This window comes from Sylvia atricapilla, chromosome 18 (genome assembly GCF_009819655.1).
Source record: "Sylvia atricapilla isolate bSylAtr1 chromosome 18, bSylAtr1.pri, whole genome shotgun sequence".
NCBI lineage: Eukaryota > Metazoa > Chordata > Aves > Passeriformes > Sylviidae > Sylvia > Sylvia atricapilla.
In genome coordinates this window covers 2,405,653-2,422,144 of record NC_089157.1, presented here as the reverse complement: position 1 = coordinate 2,422,144, position 16,492 = coordinate 2,405,653, and the positions used below count along the sequence as shown (strand labels likewise).

General features: G+C 51.6%; 1 protein-coding gene across 2 annotated transcripts; it reads right to left on the bottom strand.

Annotated features, from left to right (window-relative positions):
* Window positions 1-5,506: 5,506 nt before the first annotated feature.
* TSEN54 (tRNA splicing endonuclease subunit 54) lies at window positions 5,507-15,263 on the bottom strand. 2 transcript variants are annotated; one of them, XM_066331981.1, is made up of 12 exons: window positions 15,191-15,263; window positions 14,690-14,842; window positions 13,628-13,691; window positions 13,404-13,487; window positions 11,626-11,724; window positions 11,260-11,312; window positions 10,822-10,920; window positions 9,108-9,736; window positions 8,585-8,645; window positions 7,763-7,879; window positions 7,104-7,148; window positions 5,507-6,662 (listed from the first exon to the last, which is right to left on the bottom strand). In XM_066331981.1, the coding sequence occupies exons 1-12, from the start codon at window positions 15,217-15,219 to the stop codon at window positions 6,512-6,514; spliced, it is 1,584 nt and encodes a 527-aa protein (XP_066188078.1). In that variant the 5' UTR covers window positions 15,220-15,263; the 3' UTR covers window positions 5,507-6,511. The 2 variants fall into 2 exon arrangements, with proteins under 2 accessions (XP_066188078.1, XP_066188079.1); XM_066331982.1 differs by lacking the exon at window positions 7,104-7,148.
* Window positions 15,264-16,492: the final 1,229 nt, after the last annotated feature.

The window sequence follows — 16,492 nt, the reverse complement described above, 5'->3', positions numbered from 1 at the left end:
CCATTCATTTCAGATGCAGTGAAACGTGGCACATGAACCCATATTCAAAAGGACAAATGCTCCTTCCCAGAAGCAGCATTAATTGTTCCTCACTGCTGACTGTCACTAATCCAGAACTCCACGTTTTCCTTTGGCTTCCTTGCTTCTGCACATAGCAATGTACCTTGGTCCCCGTGCACAGCTTGCTGAGACACTCTCCATCATTTTCTCCATCAGCTTGGCACAGGCTGGCAGGGAACTACCCAGTGCAGAAATTTGTTGCAATTTTTCCCTCTGTCCTCCCATGAGAGTGGAATTTCCAGCTAAAATGTTGTAAGTCCCAATCACACAAGTTAATCCAGTCTTGCAAGAAGAGGAAGCCCAGGTCAGAAGTTTTTACTACGTAGGCAGTATTAAGTGTGGATGCAGTCTCAAGTGAGCCCCACAACAAAAACATACCCATAATGAGTTTATTTTGCTCACGTAGCAGAGTTGTAAGGTACCATCTGCGTGCTTCTTCGGCAACTTTTACACAACTTGGACAGGTTTTCAATGGGATTCCAAGAGCTTTCTTTCCAAAATGCCTGCAAGTATCTCAAGGAGTCTTAAATCCTGCCTTGATTTAGGTCTCCTTCTCATTCCTTCCTCAGCACTCCTTCCTGCTTCCAGGGAGAACTTCTACCTATGCAGCTGATAACACTTTATCAGCCCTGCTAAAATAAAAGAGGTCTTATCAAGCAGCTTTGTTCCAACTCCAGGCAGTTGGTGCTGCTGTAACAACCGTCACACCGTGGCCTCGCCTGAACCAGGTTCTCTCCTGCACCCAGGAGTTTACCTTGTTGCTGTTACCAACGCAGTCAGCAGCAAGGGAACACAGGCTGGGGCAGCTGCACAGCAAAAAGCTCTTCCTTAGCTCCACTGATCTCACACTAACAGAACTGAGCAAAGTATCCCTTAAATACCACATTTATCACATTTATTGGTTACAAGTGCCACGACTCACTGTGAAAGGACAAGTTTAAGAACAGTTTTAGCTTGAAATCAATAAAATGAGCCTGAGCTATTCTTTAACTGTTCATCTCTACCACCCTGTTTGATGTGATACATGGTCAAGGCAGATACTCAAGAAGAAAGCACAAGCCAAGCAGAACAGCTACAGCACGGGAAGAAGCAGTTGCAGTACACAGAGAGAAGTGTAAGACACCACCTCCTTTTTCCAGGATAAGGAAGATGCTCTAACATTAATCTCAGTTTAATGAGACCATGAAGAGATCTCCCTCACACAACTGCTGAGCCACTGCTACCCCCCAGGATTTGCAGTTTCATAAACAGGAGAGTGTTCACCTGCACCTTGCATACAGTAGTCACAGAGGAAAACCAAAAGATCGTCTAAAAAAGAATTTACTTCAGTGAACCTGGAGAGACAGTGAAATGAACAACTGAACAGACTGTGGTGACACTACGTGTAGGTTGCCCTCCCAAAACACAGACAATATAAAATTAAATATCAGACATCGATTCTCCAATAACTCTTTGAAAATAACTGAGAACTAATCACACAACTCAGGCAAGCTCATGTACTTCCAACAGTCTTGTGCTCAGTTACCAGGAACCGCCCACCTGCAATGAATTTGGGAATTGTGCAAACCTTGTGTGTCATTATGACTCCTATTGTGTTCTCCTTGTCATGGGGGCATGACAACACAAAGTTTCAAAATGCTACAGAACAAAGTCTTTCCACTGAACAACATTATTGCCCATGATGCAAAACCCTTTGTAGGCTTTGCTAAAAAGCGTGAATCAAACAGAGAAGTGGCTTGTAACTTTGGAGCAGCACTTCACACACAGTGGGTTGATGGAGCAAACCACAAAAGCATTTGCTTCATAAAGCAACACAAAGAGACCCAGCTATGAGAAACTTTTATATGAGAACTGGAGTTTCCATACAATTTCTGCACAGAAACCAAACCAGTGCCTCCTTTGGTATTTTAAAGAAAGATGATGGTACTAGCAGTATCACAAACTTTTATTGCCATGTATTAACTGCAAGACATATGTTTAAAACCTGGCTTGCTCTTTGACATTTCTCAAGCCACTGTGTCAGAAAAGACACACCTCTTCCATAAGCAATTCCCAGGAATAATTATGTTACCATACCAGAAGGCCACTGGAAGATAAAGGGCTCTCAACTGGTTTAACTCCTCCAGTACTTTTCTTTGGTCAGCTGTGACAGCAGCTGCAATTTGCTCAAAACCAAATAAAAAACGTTCCTTAGCACCATCCTATGAAGATGTTTGAGAACCCTTCTCCCTTTCCAATACCATGAACTATACAGAGCCCCTCGAAAGGCTACAAGCAGCACTGAGCAGGATTAGGGACTGCTCACTACTGGCACAGATCATCCTCACCTCCTCCATGGGCCAGTCTATCCCTACAAAGAACGTGCCAGGATGCACGGAGCAACCTTAGGACGTACCAGCACTTTGCATTCCACTTGCCAGAAGCACCAGCTTCCCAAATCAAAGCTAAGATCGCCAGGCAGCTGCTCTGGGTACACCGCTTCAGCTGGGACTAGGTAAAGCCAGATATTCCAGTTGACTGAAGCGCTCTCTTAAAACTACAAAGAGCAGCATTCCCCATCAAGTAAGACACGACAATGGACAGTTTTTACTTCTACCGTCTCAGTGGAGCTGTCCCCCTGTCCTGTCGCTATCCCCACAGCAGCACAAGGCTTTGTGCCACTGGCTGCAGAAACACAGACCTGGGAGTCTGATTCAACTGCTCTACACCATCAACACTAAACAAAAACACGCAAAGCTTTCTCTCCAACGCCAAGGTTAAGCCTCAGCACCAGGAGGGGAGAAAGCAGCGACAGCCTGTTCCCATGGCACAATGAAGGGCAGCCTGAGACAAAGGCTGAACAACTCGTTTCACCATTTTATTACACCTGTTTACTGCCTGCTGGAAGTAACGTGCTCCTTCATGCAGCAAGTTCTCACAACTTTCTGCATGAAGGGGAAAGAAAAACCACTAATAGCGACAAAATGCATTTAACATGGGCACAAGGAAAAAAAAAAAAAAAAAAAAAAAAAAAAAAAAAACGACAGAGAGAGAAAATTCTAACAGGATATCCCGAGGGAGAAAGAGTCACTGCAGTTCTTGTTCTTGCCTTCTCCAAGAGCCGCTGCTCGGCGGCACCGGAGCTCCGCGGGGCCGGGCCGAGGGCAGGGGCACGTCCCACGGCGGGCCGGGCCGGGAGCGCTGCCCGCAGCCCCGCGGAGCTCCGCACGGCGGGAGCCGGCCCGGACCCGCGGCAGGCCGGGCAGGAAGTCCCGGAGCGGCCACCGCCGCCTCCCCCGGGGAATCCCGGGATGCGGAGATGCCGCGGGGGCCGCGCGCTCCGGCCGGGACGGACACAGCGCAGCGAGCCCGGGAGCGGACACAACAGCAAACAAAACCCCAAAACAGCCCTCGAACAATCCCAGCGGCTGCGAGTTCAGGGGAGACACCGCCAGAGTCTGCGCCGGGGCGTCAGGTGTGGGCAGGCACGGCCCGGCCGGCCCGGGCAGCGGCAGAGGGAACCCCCTGGGAGGCGGCACCAGCGAGCACCTGCCGGCCCCGCCGCGCAGCCCAGCACAAGCGGGCACGGCGGGGGCCGCCCGGCGAGCTCTGCCGCGGCCGCGCCGGCCGGACCCCCGCCGGGGCCCTTCCCGGGACCCCTCCCGCCTCCCCGCGAGGCCCCAGCGAGCAGCGCTCACCTGCGGGGGCTGGGGTGGGGCCGGGCCGCCCCGGCCGCGCTCCGCTCCGCGCCCGCTCCCCCTCAGCTGCGCGGCGGCGGCGGCCTCGCTCCGCGGGCACCTCCGGGCGGGGCGCGGCGGGGCGGGGCCTGAGGCGGGACCGCCCCGGGGGCGGGGCTCTGCCGTGCAAACCACGCGTGTGGGCGGGGCGTGATATGCAAATGAGGTCCAGCCGCGGCTCCGCCTCTCTTTCCGCAAGCGCGCTCATGAATAATTCAGCAGCGCGCTCGCTGCAGCCAATCAGGGAGCGGCACCGCGCCGCTCGGGGAGCGCGGGCACCGGCGCCGGGAGAGGCGGCCGGGAAAAGGGCGGCCGGGAAAAGGGCGGCCGGTGGTCGGCAAAGCCGCCGCCGGGCTCCAGGGCCCTTTCTCCCGGCTCCAGCCCCGCGAGAGAACTCCCAACTTTCACAGCCTTGCCTGGGAAAATAGACAGACTTCACAGAAAGTCGAAGCCTTCGCTAGAGACACAAACACAAGTCTCGTTGCACAGCCCGGCAACAGCCAGCCCCTGTCCTGCTGCAGGGAGCAGCAGACGGACAAGGAAGCTGTGTGTGTGTAGAGGGCAATGGCAGGGGAAGGTCTGCCCACTCTGCATCCATGCAAAAACTTGAAATTATCTCTGACAAGGGGCCAGTAACAGTATTTCTCCTACGCTTCCAAAAGTGATGTTTTTCAATTAAATATTCAGTTCTCTCATCTTCTTGCAGTGCTCAGCCGATCTGCATCACAGGCCAAACTGGAGCAGTGGTATCAGTCTGGATCATGCTCCTATTCTGGGGTGGGTAAAGGCACCATCAGATGTTACGGTGCTGAGCAAGGCAGCCAGTTTCTCAACCCTCCTTGCAGTGGTTATTAAATTGTAATTGTCTTGTGCTGAATCAGGGAGTCTCTGCCCCAGCGAAACTCACTGGGTGACTCTCCTAGAGTTCATCGATACAATTCCACCTTGGCATAAGGAGATGAGACTGATTGAAATCAACGGGAGTGAGTTTGACCTAATTCCAGGACAAACATTAGCCCTGTGGGTCAGGCTGGAGCTCTCCTGGCTGCGCCTGTTCTTAGAAACTCCCTTCCCACTGCCTTTAATCTGTAAAACAGTCTGGGAGAACGCTGAGGGCAGCTGGGGCTGCCAACCCCGGCTTTAAGGAGAACCATCAGAGCCAAAGCACTTCTGGAAGGAGGAAGAGGAAGGGGAGGGAGCGTGGGAGGAGCCATTAGACCCTCACCTCAGCAGAGCCCTGCCGACTTCCAGCATCTGATAAGTGGGGCGTGTGTGAAAGAGGAGCAGCGCTGGCAGCAGAGCCCCGGCACCCTGGGCTACGATACCTTTGACCACGCAGGAGGAGAATGAAGGAGGAGGAGGTGTCGTGTGCCGACAGGAACTGCACGCGGATGTAGGGACACCTCCAGGCTCTGAGTCACGCTGCCCTCGCCGGGAACAGGGCAGCGGCACAGACGGCGTAGGAGCAGGGTAACCAGGGTTACACAGCCACAGGGCTGCATGACCTTGAGCAGGCGTTCACCAGCTGCTGCTGCTCGGGTCCCAGTCACCTCCAGAGTCTCCCTCTGCATAACTTAACATTTCTAGGGGAATTAAGAACCACACCAAGGAACTTGCATCGTTGGAAAAGGATTTTTTTTTTTTTTTTTTATTGCTTAGCCTTCTCCACAGCTCCAAAAGGAATTAAAAAAAAAAAAATCAAATAAAACACATCTAAGCCAGTTGCTGTAACAGTTCTGAAAACTTTGATATCAAACACAGCCATGCTTAGCTCACTTCCACCCACTGAGCAGACCTCCGGGCACCTGGCACTTTTGGCATAGAGGCTAAAGCAAATTTGGTACCTAGATATCCTGGTGAAGAGCAGATTGGAAGGCTCATGAGGAATTTGTAGCCTTTTTCTTTACTCAGGGACCACCCACGTGCAAGAAAAATAACAAGGATCCACAGCCAGAATAGGATGTTTGGCTGAGAGAGAGGGGCTGCAATTCAGCCCTGGTGAAACTGTCAGATGCAGTGTGCTGATAGTGGTGGTCAAATTTTAGTATGGCTTAACAGTGTGTGGCCAAAATGCATCTCCTCACAGCTGCTGCAGGAGGTCAAGCTGCCATCTGCAATGCTCTGGGGCTTTCTGTGACCTCTGGCTGATGAAATTGTGTTCAAGGCACAGTTTCCTGCTCTCAAGTGTCTGGAAACTTTCCTCCAGGTGACTGAGTTTATGGCTGTGCCTTTTTCAGACCAGAATCTGATCTGATGGTTGCTGGCACAGATGAATGACAGAGGCTCAGGACACCAGCACTGATCAGCTTATTCTGTCCCTGACTGACCTCAGTGACAGTCCAACCATTCCACTGGTGTAGCACAGTGGTTCTTTACAGGTGTCAAAAGAATCACCAGTAAAGTGTTTTCTAATGGTCCACAGTCAGCAAAAAATTACTCAGGAAAGGCAGGCTGCTGGTGAAAATGCTGGAAAGCCAGTGGCTTCAAGAACAAGCAGTGTGTACTCCAGCCCAGAAATGCCCAGCTAAGCCAAACACACTTGTGTGCTGTAAATTACACATTATGCCTGAGCCATCTGGGTGAGTGAAGTCTGTAACAGCCAATAAAGTGGCCAACTTCCCAATGTTCCAGTTATCACAGGCTCTGTTTTCTGTAGTATTTCATTAATGAGGAAAACAACTCCTGAGTAAAGCTCTTCCCTTAATCCCATCCCATTTCTGCAAGTGACAGCAACTTCAGTGATTAACATCAATGGGCAGCTTGAACTCCTTCAGTGAATAGAAGGTGATTTCTCCATGATCCACCAGAGCAAACACCAGAGGGACGTCCCCACTCAGATATGTCACCTGCTTCAAGGCCCGCAGCGATGGGATCTGCTCATCAAAGCTACAGAGAGAAAAAAAGATCCTGTTTGTTCTCCAAGCAAGAGAAACACAGAGGCAAAGCTGTCCTGGCCAGCCATCACCACAGCTCCCTTTGGCCTGAGGAGCTGGTAGTGATCCTCCCCACCCATTTCAGTCCAAGCAGGAGGCTGCCAGCCCTGAGAGTGAGTACCCAGCACGCCAGGAACTGGGAGCTGTTGAATCCTTTACCAAAAACAAGGATAACTGCACACTGCTCCACACTGTGCCCATTAGATGCGGCTCACAGGGACATTGGCAAATGGCCAATCCACTGCAATCTTAATACCTTTGTGCTGGGAAGATCTTTAGGTTACTGGGATCAACATCTGACCTGCTTTTCCCTCCGTTTAATTCTGCAGAGTCTGTTTGCTCATCAGTGAAAATATTTATGCAACAAAGATCATCCTACTGGCTCATGACATACCTTGGTAAAACTGCATTACCACCTTCCTTGCTCTGTCTACTACAGCTGCAGAGAGCAGAGGGACAGTTTTAGTAAAGCAAAATGAGAAAAGGCAGCAACTGAACTTTGTACCTAGCTATGGAGTTTAAGTATCAGGTTCTGGATCCAGCAAGAAAGGGGACACCTACCCTCTGTTCTCAGTGATCTTGACATCACACTTAACAAATATCAAAATACTGAACCCATGGCTCAGAGCCTGTAGCAAACTCTGGGAAGGTTCATCTCTGCAGAAATTCACGGTGATCTGCACTGACTGAGGATTCAGCTCCTGCAGCACTGGGTTCTACCTGAATTTCACAAGCACTGCATAAAAGCTGTAGCTTCTTTCTCCTGACACCCAGTAACTCAGTAATTCAATGAGCAGCAAACAGATGACCAAATAGTGTGGGTTGAGTGCAAGGGCGGTGGGAAGGGAGGAACTGTCAGCTACAGCCTCCAACAAAGGAGGAGGAACTGAAAGAAAAAAAAAAAAATCCTGGGCAGGACCACCCTCAAGGGAGACACTGATGAACTGTAAGAGCTCACAAGATGCTGGGTCATTTACAGATCATTAGATCTGGACTTAATTTCCACAACAACAATGACAAAGTTTCAGAAACAGCACAAAGAGTCAGGGGTACCTCCGAACACACATCCTGACATGAGGCTTCCCAGGGTTTGTCTTCTTAAACTTAGACACAGCATCCGCTTGATACACGTTGAAGTCTATCTTCATGGCCTCTGGGTCCTCCTGCAGCCTGCAGGGGAACACACCCACACAGGTATGGGATCGAAACACTGCAGGGTACAGGCACAGCAGAGAAAAGAGGGAGCAAAAACTCCCTTTAGTTTGGTCTAGTTTTGACTAGATTTGGTCCCTTGTAAGGTTTGACTCCTCAAAGAACCGACCCTGAAACTGTTTTAACTACTTTCCAGAGCTTCCCTGTAGTCAGACCACAGCAATATTCTTGCTCACACCTTCCCCACACTCTCGCAAGCAGCAGCACTAACAAAGACAGGAGCAAAGCACTGCAGGGACTGCACACAAGCACCACATAGACTCTGAGGCAGGAGCAGACCCAAAGGCAAAGTTTCATAACCACTGAAGCAGGGATGGCAGCACATTCCAGGGATGAGGCACAGGTAAAATCAAATCAAACCTCTGGAGGAGATACTTGCTGGGGTACAGAGAGGGAAGGGCAGGATAAGAGAGGAACCCGTGCTGTTTTAATTGGCCTGGAAATCCCTGGCTCTGTTGGTGCAGGACCTGGTACTTCATGGAAATGTCACCCCCTCACTAGAGATTCAAGAGGGTCATGGAGCAGAGCACTGGATTCTCTTGGCACCCTGGATGTGAGGCAGCTCTCAAACTGCTGCTGGGAGCACCTCTCAGACCTCACAAGCAGGGACTGTCACAAGTCCCCACTCCCCTACAGCTCCAAGGCGACTGGCTGGATACTAACCGGGAGGCTCCATCCAGGATGTGGGAGGGCTGCAGCACACTGATCTGCTGGAGGAGCGCAGCTGGAGGGAGAAAGAAGGGGAAAGGATTAGACCAGCAATTTCCCTCCCAGGGCACTCCAAGCACTCCACACCACCCATGGAGCCTTCCTCCTCTGACAATGGCTGGCAGCTCCACAGTCACCACTGGCTACTTCAAAGACCTCAACTTCCTCATCTCCTCCCAGCACACAGCCCAGACACTGCAGTTGCTTTGCATCTTGCTGGCCCTGACTGCACATGCCTAACAGCCCAGCAGGAAGGACTGCAATACAGCAGGACGTGGGGAATGGATTAGAAGCCCTCCCAAGGCTCTGTTTATCCTGGCAGTTGAGTGGGCTATAGAAAGATTCTCCTGCTCAAAGTACTGTCCCCAGAGCTGATGTTCAGCTTGTCTATGTCATCCTTTTTGCTGCTGCATACCAGGCACTCTTTCTCAGAGCTGAGGGAGAGAAAATGCTTCCTGTCAATTCCCAGAGCCACTACCTGGTGAGGTCACTTCTTCTGGCCGCAGCAGCGGTGTGACAGCTTGCTCCCAGAGGTGTGATGGTCGTTTCCAAACCCTCTGCTGTCTCCTCTGCTCCAAGAGGACTTTGTACTCCTGCCAGTTGGAGCAGCGCCTCACCTCCTGGTCAGCATTGACACTGCTCTTGTACCTGCTCTCCCTCTCCCGCTGCTTCCTCTCCTTCCGTGACAGCTTCTCCTGTTTCTGGTTGATCCGTGTGCACCAGGAAGCTGCATCCACCTCCCTGCCTGGCACGTGCTCTGGCAGGAGTCTGCTGTCAGGGGAGGGCAGATGTGTGCATGGCTGGTCTGAGGCCACGTTGGGAAAGGTGATGGTGCTAAAATCCCAGCGGGGTGCACGGGTGCAGGTGCTGCTCTTCTTGTGGTCTCCAGCCTGCCTGCTGGAGAAGCTCAGAGTGTCCTTTTGTCCTGTATCAAGATGAACTGGCATTGACTCCTCCTCTGCACTGCCAGCATCTGATTCCTTTGGCTGCCCTGACAAGGGCTTTTCATCCATGGGAATGGAGTCTCCATAGTCACCTCCATCTTTGCTGGAGGTCCCTTCAGCTTCTGGAAGGTCCTCATATACTTTATGTTTCTTCTCATGCAACCTAAAGAAAAAGGAACAGTAAAAAATTCAGGGAGAGCATGTGGTAGAACTTTCTTTCCTTTAAATCCTGCCTGCTCCCTGCTAACAGGAAGAGTGCAGTCTGCCAAGCCTGAAGAAAGGACAGCAAAGATGGCAGGAACCCCCAGACAGGTCTCCAAACTCTTGACAACAACCTCCTTGTTTGTGAGACAAATGAGAAAAATAAAAGCAGGTCAAAACTAAATAGTGAATGCCAAAGGCAGAACAGACTTCTGAGAAGTCCTGCACAAGGTTTGACTTCAATGTCCAAGAGAATCCCAGCCTTGACTCGTATAGACAATATTACTAACCTGCCATGCCAGGTCCACACCCCAGACACTGACCCAAAGACCTCCATGCAAACATGATGGACTTCAGCCAAAGCAGCACAGGCCAGGCAGAAACCTGCCTGCCAACTCTTACTGGAGTGACATTCAGACTCTGATTCCAGAGAAGATGGGGTAGTTCTTAGACCAGCAGTTTAATCTTTCAGTTCCCACAATTCCACAACTCCTCAGGAACTGTTTTACTGTCAAGAGAGACTCTCCAGCCTCATCCTTCCCGTTTCTGAAAGGCTGACGCCACCTCCTGGGAACTGCCAGAATTATGAGCAAAATTACTCATTGTCAGTTTGTGGTGATGTTTTGGACACATGCAAGCCCCAGGATGCAACTCTGCTCTCTGCTGCTGAGTCTTGGCAAGGAAGTTGGACTGAGGAGGTGGATAAGTGCAAGACGTGCACTGTGGTAGCTGTGCTCCTGCTGAAAAAGTAGGAGGAGGCACCTGAGACATGTTCCTTTTGCACTGACCTCTCTACCCTTCTCTTGTGGCATTTCAGCACCACAGCTGGGGGATTTGGGGGGCAATTTGCCCCTCTTAGCCCTGACATGAGGCACACATGTGACAAAAGGGAACACTGCAAAGTGCTGCACTGCCTGGGGACAGCCAAGAGTAACTGTGCCAAGGTCACCCCCAGCAGGAGGGCCTGGAGACACTGCAGCAAAGCAGCTGTTCCTGAGCCAGCGTGGCCTGAATGGGATGGGAGAAGGCTTTGGGCCACATCCTTACCGGGGGCTGGAGCTCCTCCTCCTCTTGCGATGGTGTTTCCCAGAGCTCTTGCAGTGACTTTCCAAGTTCAGCTGCCTCTCGTAGGGAGACGGGACAGTGCTGGAAGGAGAGACCAACACAGAGGCTCAGAGCAGGGGGAGGTAGTGGAACTACCTTCTGCTCCAGCCCCCAGGATACAGCAACGAAAGGCACAGAAAATACCCCAAGTCAGACCAAGATGGCCCTCAGTTCATGCCCCATTTCATGTTCCAAATCACCTCCAAGGGAGGAAGGAGCAAAGAAGGGTAGAGTGCCACTTTTAGCCTTTTATCCTCCCAAGAGGTGGGATGCAGGGCCAAAGTCCTCTTCTCTGCCATTCCCTGGGGCCAGGCAGTGGGTACAGAGAGTCTCAGGGTCTTCAGAAAGGAGAAAGCAGCACAGGAAGGAAAAGTTGGTTACCTGGGGTCGAATCTCAGTACAATATAACCCAGTTGCTTCAAGTGGCTGAACACCTTAGAGCAAAGGAAAGCAAGAAGTTTAAATGACAGCCCTAAACACAAACAACTTACTTCAGTTCCACTATGACTGAGTGAACACCGTGTGGCACTCACAGATGGGAAAATACCAGGGTTAGGACCCAAAGCAAAGGTGGGGAAACAGGAACTGAACATCTGGAAGAAGGTGAGTGGGAACAACTGAGGATGATTTCCCTCCCCTTCCCTCCCAGATCATCCTACCCTGCTTCCAGCCACTGGAAGAGCTTGTGTGGCAGAGGCTGCACTTTCTGCCTTCATCCTCCTGCAACAGCTGGAGGTCCCAACACACCTGGTAATGTGACAGGCTCATTGCCTCCTGGCACAACAGGCTCTCGTAGGCTTCCTGGATTGACAGGGGCACATCTCTGTAAAAGAGCTGGACAGAGCCCTGCAGGGAAGAAGCTTGGTGTGAGTCACAGGAACAAATCTATGCAAGCTCACACCAGTCCTTTTGCACTGGTCCTGACAGCTGGTCCCAGCACCCTCCTTGACATGATATCCATGATATCTCTCCTCATGGACTACTTACAGTCCCCTTCCCAGTTCCCCCACACGTGGCCACATAAGAAGTTCCCACCCACAGCTCTCAGCTCCTGCATCTGTTTGGAGGATGCAGCTGGGAGCAAAATGGTCAAGCTGATAAAATAACCACTGCTTTAAAAGATAATTTAACTTGGATGATCTGAGTGATTCAGGACACAGCACAACAACAAAAGCACTTATTATACAGGAGAAAGGAATACAGGTGACCTTGTCCCTGATGAGTCACAGCTATATCCAATAAAGATAAGTGTGATAAAAAGGACTGATTGAGTGGTTCATCATGGAGGATCATGAACATGAAGACCATGAACATGGACCCTAGGGGGAGAGAATCTCTGCTGTGAGGTCTGTGTGTGCAGTTAGGGCCTGTTGTTGGAACGTGCAGTTGTAGTCTAGACAGGTAAAAGCCTGCATTCAGAGTCTGCAAACTAATACATGCAGTCACAGTTTAGCAAGAAATAACCAGCAGTCAGAGGCTGCAAGAAAAACCTACAGTAGGAGCTTGCTGCAGCCAGGGTCAGTGAATAGTTGGAGTCAGGATGGCTAAGCTATAAAGAGAAAAAAACAGGACCCTTTTCATGCAGTGATAAACAAGAAGCCTGTGTCTTGGCTCATTTCTACCCTCTAGTAAGAGGGCTGCTGCCAACACTTATGACCAGCATAACTGAGAACTGGAGCAGAGGAATGAATGGCAGCTTCAGGTGGCATCAACTGATGCCTCCTCAGAAGCATTACTTCTTTTACAGACCCAGAGATCCTATAGGTAACTAACCCAGGGAATAGGAAATTACCTCCAGGAGGCTGTTTTAGGCTATACCTCTTTTTCCTCCTTTCTTTTTAGATGGTGGAAAAAAAACCCTAGGAACCACACCTTTTCCATTACATAGGCTGAAGGCATGTCACTGGTCTTTTCTACTTTTGGGGGGATTTTGTACTCAGCATCTGACTAAAACATTTTATTACCATCAATCTGTTTACAAAGTTTTTTTTCAGAATGTCAGGGGTAAAAAAGCCTCACCTCTGCTGCCAGAATTCAAGGGATGGCACCAGAATTCACAATTTGTTTGTTTTGTTGAAAGACAGAAGTTCCCTTTGGATCAATGCACCAATTCTACTGATAACAGGGGCTTTGGTGGAGAGACAAAAAAACCTCTCTCTACAGCAAAGAAATCCAGCTGAGCTGTAAGGAGTGTTTCTGCAAACAGAGGAGCACTGAGCACAGCATGGTCTCACTATTCTGTCTGCCACATTTAAATGTCTTTCTGCCATACATACTGGAAAGAAATCCCAAGCAGCAACCCCAAAGATCTCTGCTTAAGCTGAATGAACAGGCCACAGATCCAACTAACATACTCTGTCAGTGACACAGAGGCTGCGTGAGAGTATAAAGTATGAACCCACAGCCTGGTGACAAACGGGTCTACCAGTAACACACTAAAAGAGACAATTCCTTGAGAACCAGATGTTTATCTGGTGCTACAGCTCTTCCAATCAATGAGGACCCAGTACCCTCATCCTACTTACACACTCCAGCAGGTACAGAGCTTCCTCGGGCAGCAGACATTGTTTGCCTCGTTCCGAGAACCCCATGGTGTGCCAGAACTTCCCCTGGAATAGGAGCACAAATCCCTGATGGGCTCTGGCTGTCCCCTGCTGACAGCCAGGCTCCCTCCCATTGCAAGATGCAAATTAAGTAATCTGTGAGGCAGCAGGAGATGATGGTACTGAGCACACTCTGTAGCACTCACCGCAGGGGACTTCAGCTCCACAATGCCCTGTTCCGGCTTCCACTCAGCTTTCACCAGATTCCCCCTGAGAAGTAAAGATTAGTCTGAAACTGCTACTGTGGCCTACAATCAGCTCCTGGTGTAGTAACAGAATAAGGTCAGGAAGGTGTCAATAGGCAGGAAATTTCCAGGTGACATTTTTACAAGGCATTAGAAAGACATCATCCCCATGATCTAGCAGCAAGACTTTATCATCACCAACCAGTTAAAAGTTTCTTCAGTCAGCAGCACAGAGACATGTCCACAGGCTACAGCAGCTTGCTGGAGATGCATGGCCTAAGCCAGGATATGTGGATATTGAGGAACTGACACAGGTTGCCCAGAGAAGCTGTGGCTGCCACATTCCTGTAAGTGTTCAAGGCCAGGCTGGATGAGGCTCTGAGCAACCTGGTCTAGCGGAAGGTGTCCTTCCTATGACAAGGAGTCCAATGGGATGATCTTTAAGGCCCTTCCAACCCAAGCCATTCCGTGATTCTGTATCATACAATTACCCAGCTGCTGCCAAGACATCCTTCAGATCACTGTACCCCACCCACGGAGACTCACAGGGAAAAATTAATAGCTGCAGGCCAAGCAGAGAAGGTGTGTGTTGAGAAGCAGGTGTGAATGTCTCCCAAGCTGAAAGTGCGAAAGTGTTGAAACCACCAAAAGTGATAAACCAGGGATACTGATATCAGGTCAAATCTAAAAAGGCCATACAGGAGGATCAAAAAGATGCTCCGTAACTTGGATCATGCCTAAAAAGGCAGCGGCTGCTCCCTGCAAAGGCTACAGGATTATACAACCTCCCGTGAAAACCCAGAGCTCTGTGAGGGACTTTCCGAAGCCACAGGTGTGCCGGCAGGTCGCTGTGCTCCATCAGTGTCGCACTGCTGCTGCTCCAACCCGGACATTGAGTGACCAACACCTCCTGCTACCAACATCTCGATCCCACCAGTAAACCCCGAGCTGTGCTCTGCCCGCCGGCATCACCCCTTCCAAGGGGAAAGCCATTCCCGGCGCCGCTCGCAGGGATGGACTTACGGCCGCTCCGGGCGCTCCTCGGAGAGCAGCCGCCACTGCTCCTCACAGCAGCGCCGCAGCCTCTCGCTGTGCCGGGCCGAGCCGTCCGGGAGGAAATCCTTCTGCCCGCGGGAGCTCCGCGGGGCCTGGCCACCCTCGGGCTGCTCCGCCGTGCTGCGGGCCGACAGCGGGGTGGTGAGGGACGGCCGCCCTGCCCCGGGACCGCAGTGCCCACTCCCCGTACCGCGGGTCCCCCGGTGCCTCCTCGATCCTCCTGTACTTGAAGCAGCCCCTCGGGATCCCCGTACCGGGGGTTCCTCCGGTGCTCCCCCAGGCCCCGTACCGCGCACCGCCCCGGCCCCCTCACGGGTGGTTCCCGCCGGTGCCTCCCAGGTCCCTCACAGCGCAGGCTCCCCCGGTGCTCCCGCCACCTCCCGTAGCGCGGGTGGAGCCGGTTCCCCAGGGGCCCTCCTCGGGCCCGTCCCCGCGGGTTCCCCCAGCGCCTCCCCGCTCTGCCCCCACCTGAGGCGGCGGGACCCGCCGGGCTCCATGGGCACGTGCCGCACCAGCGTCCTTCCGCCGCCACGAACGAGCGCCGCCAAGAGCGGCGGGCGCCGCCAGTGCGCCCCCTGGCGCCTCGGAGGACTGCGAGCGGCGGGGCCGAGCACCGGGACGAACCGGGGACGAACCGGGGAGGAACCGGGGAAGGACGGGCTATCCAGGGCCGGGCACTGCGGAGAGACGGGGTTTTGCCCCAGGGTTTGACCCAGACCCGCCGTGCTGTCCTGCCCTCGCATAACACCCGCCGCTCCCACACGGCCCCTGCGCAGCCGGGAGGGGGAGAACGCAGGGTGAAACAAACCCTGGATTGGGATAAAGGGCAGGAGGATCGCGCGCTGATAAATGGTACGGGTAAAACAGGCTAGGTTTAAGTTTTTAAAAAAATAATTTGTTTGCTAATTAATCTTAGTCCCAGGCTTGGATATGTGCTGTGTTTGGGCTTCTGGAAAGCAATGCCATACCGCCTGTCCCCTCACCCGGCCGTGCTCTCACACGACCTGCTGTCACATTTCCCCCTCTCTCCTCACTGCATTTGGCCCTTTCTAAATAAACATTTCCCCAAAGGAAAACGCGTTCTTAAATAATTAATGCTTAATAATGATGGTATAAATAATTATTAAATTCTCATAAATTCTTAAGATCCTATCAATTCCTCGGTACGTTTCCCCAGCATCACTGGCAGGCTCGGCTGTGCCCTGCCATGTGAACCGGGCAGAAGTGTCTGAAGTGGCTGTGTCCTGTCCCTTCACTGGTGTCACTATTTCTCCTGGCTCAGGCTTCAGTAGTGCTGGTGCCATTGACAGCCTGGCGTGTGCAGCGATCCAGTCGGGCTGGAAAACACAAAATCCCTCTGCACCACATCCTCACACTCTGCCAGCATGGCTGGACTGGCTGCCGGGGACGGCATGGACAGATCTGATGGGGAAACACACCAAAAGTTCATGTTTCACCTCAAACCTATCTCCTGTTGCTGTGGGATGTCTCACAGGAGGCGCTGAGCCTCAAGTAGGAAAAACACAGCTTTTCTCCCCACCAAAGTCCCTGGTTCCAACTGTGGTTTCCCAATAAAAGCCCTTTGACAAGGTGCCAGTGTAGGGAGATGAATGTAAAAACCATTCCCTTCTATTTTCTACTGAGATGATTTAATTTTTGCTTCCTGCCTCATTATTTCATTCTCCTGAATTGAGCCTTCACCGTGTGAGGGGATCAAGTGATTTTGGCCAGCAGTGCCTCTCCATGGCATGTGGGGGACAAGAACTCCTG